Here is a 2529-nt window from a genome sequence, read left to right on the forward strand (position 1 = left end):
GAAACTTGAATCCAGGGAAGACAGGAAGTGCTAAGTCTGAGGGGACACTAGAGAGCTGTATGGAGCTATCCTGCCATGGTCCCTCCTGCCCTCCTGTGTGACTGATAATGAGAAAGGATGTGGATGGGCCTCACTGGAGGAACGGCACCCAAGTGCCCTATCTTTCCACTCTGAGCTCAGATACGTCTCTGACAGAAGGGAAGTGGACAGGTAATACAAGTTCCCATGGAGCTTGTTTGTGAGGAAGACTCAACTTAGGTGACATATATCCTAATCCTGATGTCATAAAGCAATTGTTAACTCATACCTCTCCCCCTCATATTACTCATGTCAGACCTTGGGAAGTGGAGAAATAAAGGAACCATCTAGAGACAAGCCATGGGGGTTCGATTTTGTGTAAGAGACATGGCCATATCCACTAGGCAGGCTTGAGGGTGGGTGGGAATCACTCTGGACTTCACAGCTTTTGGGAAAAAAGAGGATGCTGAGGCAGGGGTATCTTTGTGCAGAGCCATAGAGAGAAACAGTACTCTTAGCTCATCCATTCATTTCCCGTTTAATTCTCATGACAGACAGACGGCAATTTAATTTTAATTGTGGTTGAGGATTCCGAAGAAGAAATTAGGTTGAAGCAGAAGCAGCAGCAGCAGAAAAAAGAGGTAGGTAAAATCTCCATATAATTAAGATATCCAGAACATTTATGTCAGTGTCATGAGGGTGTGGAATTGTGCCTCTTAGGGATCCAGAGTTTAAAGTAATCAGGAGTCAATTCAATACTGGCTTATTTGTCCTCCACTTCCTTCTCAGCATGAACTCTGGGTCTGGGTTTGACTGTGACACGAAGAGTGAACAGAGAGAAGGAAAGCCATCAAGAAATGCATGAGCTGGGAGATGAGGATGTGAGGACTCTGAATTAGAAAGTAGAATGTTCACAGTATGGGGAGGCTGGGAGTAGAATATGTGATGAGTGTGTTAAAAGCTCACCGCCATATTGAAATACACTGTTGTGGCAGAAAGAAATCAGCCAATGGGACTAGAATTAGCAGAGAATACCAGGCAAAAGCATTATGAGGCCAAACCTCCCAAACCCAATAAGCACTGAAGAGGTAGAGTATAACTAAGTCCCTCACATTCCTAATGCACCCTCCTAGTTACTAATGGTTTTTCTCTTGATCCATGCACCTGTGAGGTAGTCAAGAGGAGGATGCTATGACCTGAGGGCAAGGTGATGTGTCCGTATTGGCAGAGGAGGACTCACCACCCAGGACTTCTGCCTCTTAGTCAGTGTCCTGCTAATCCCCTGGAGTCTCCAAAGAAGGGCTGACTGTTAAAAGAATCTAGGCCCTTTCCAGGAATATCCTAGAAGTTGGTGGCAGGAAGTTCCCTGAGTGGTCTCTCTTATCTCTGCCTAGAAAAATATAAAAGAAAGAATAAAAGCAGCCAAGAAGATTCAGGCCTGGTGGCGTGGCACCCTAGTACGCCAGACATTGTTACACGCAGCCCTCAGGGCCTGGATCATTCAGTGCTGGTGGAGACTGACAATGGACAGGCTGCGGCAGAAGAAGCGGAGGGCAGCCCTGATTTCCTACGCACACACAGAGAGGGCAGTGGTCAAGCTCCAGTCTTTGGTCCGTATGTGGCGCATCCACTGGCGATACTGCCAGGTGCTCAACGCCATTTACATCATCCAGTACCACTGGCAATGCCACAACTGCCAGACCTGTGCTCTTCTCCGGGGCCACTGTGTAGTCACAGCCACTCACCTGCAGTTCCACATTGAAATCATCAACCCCTAAGGGATGGCAAGAAGCGGCACTGTCTCCTGTCCTCAGTAAAGGTCTAACCTGATCTGGTATGTCTCATGGTCTCCCGCCAGCTAATGGAAATTTTAGGACTTAAGCCATGCTGCCTCCTCTTCTCCCTGGGAAAGAACTTTAGTGAGGTTTTCCCCTTGTGCCCATGAACCCTGTTCTGGACTGACAATTCCATATGCTACTTACTTAGTTGTCAAAACAGAAACCGAGGTCCTAGTCTAATATAACAGAGCCAGAAGTCCAAGTTCCCATCCCCAGCCCCATTCCTTTCTTCTCGCCGGGAATCTGCGAGACAGGTGAGCTACATCTTCCTGAAGACTTTGGGTACCTCTGCACATGAGAACAGATAGTGAGGGTCTTCTCTTTCCGCCTGCAGTTGGGGATTGACTGGGATCTCAGATGCCTCAGACAAGGTATCTTTGGCAATCACCTAGTGAAAAGGCCAGCATGTGGCTGACTCTTCTGGTAGCAGTGCAGTGCAGCCCCAGGTAAAGGACAGGAGGCCGGCCTTAGTGATAGATGTGACTGGGCATGCTGACGAGCAGGTGATGACCCTGGGGACTGGTAGAAAACAGGAGTTCGTGGCACTTCAACTCCATCTTCACAATTCCCTTACCAGAACTCCTCTCCCTGAGGGCTGTGTAGCAAATAGGGCTCCCCCTGATATTACCCCCATCCCTACTCTTGTCTCCATTCTCACTCCCATGGTCATACT

General features: G+C 48.3%; 1 protein-coding gene across 1 annotated transcript; it reads left to right on the forward strand.

The window, feature by feature from the left end:
* Positions 1 to 378: 378 nt before the first annotated feature.
* On the forward strand, positions 379 to 1796 carry IQCF2 (IQ motif containing F2). The gene is made up of 3 exons (XM_036869173.1): positions 379 to 396; positions 573 to 659; positions 1413 to 1796. The coding sequence occupies exons 1-3, from the start codon at positions 379 to 381 to the stop codon at positions 1794 to 1796; spliced, it is 489 nt and encodes a 162-aa protein (XP_036725068.1).
* The last annotated feature ends 733 nt before the right edge of the window (positions 1797 to 2529 follow it).

Source organism: Balaenoptera musculus, chromosome 11, assembly GCF_009873245.2.
Source record: "Balaenoptera musculus isolate JJ_BM4_2016_0621 chromosome 11, mBalMus1.pri.v3, whole genome shotgun sequence".
Classification (NCBI taxonomy): domain Eukaryota; kingdom Metazoa; phylum Chordata; class Mammalia; order Artiodactyla; family Balaenopteridae; genus Balaenoptera; species Balaenoptera musculus.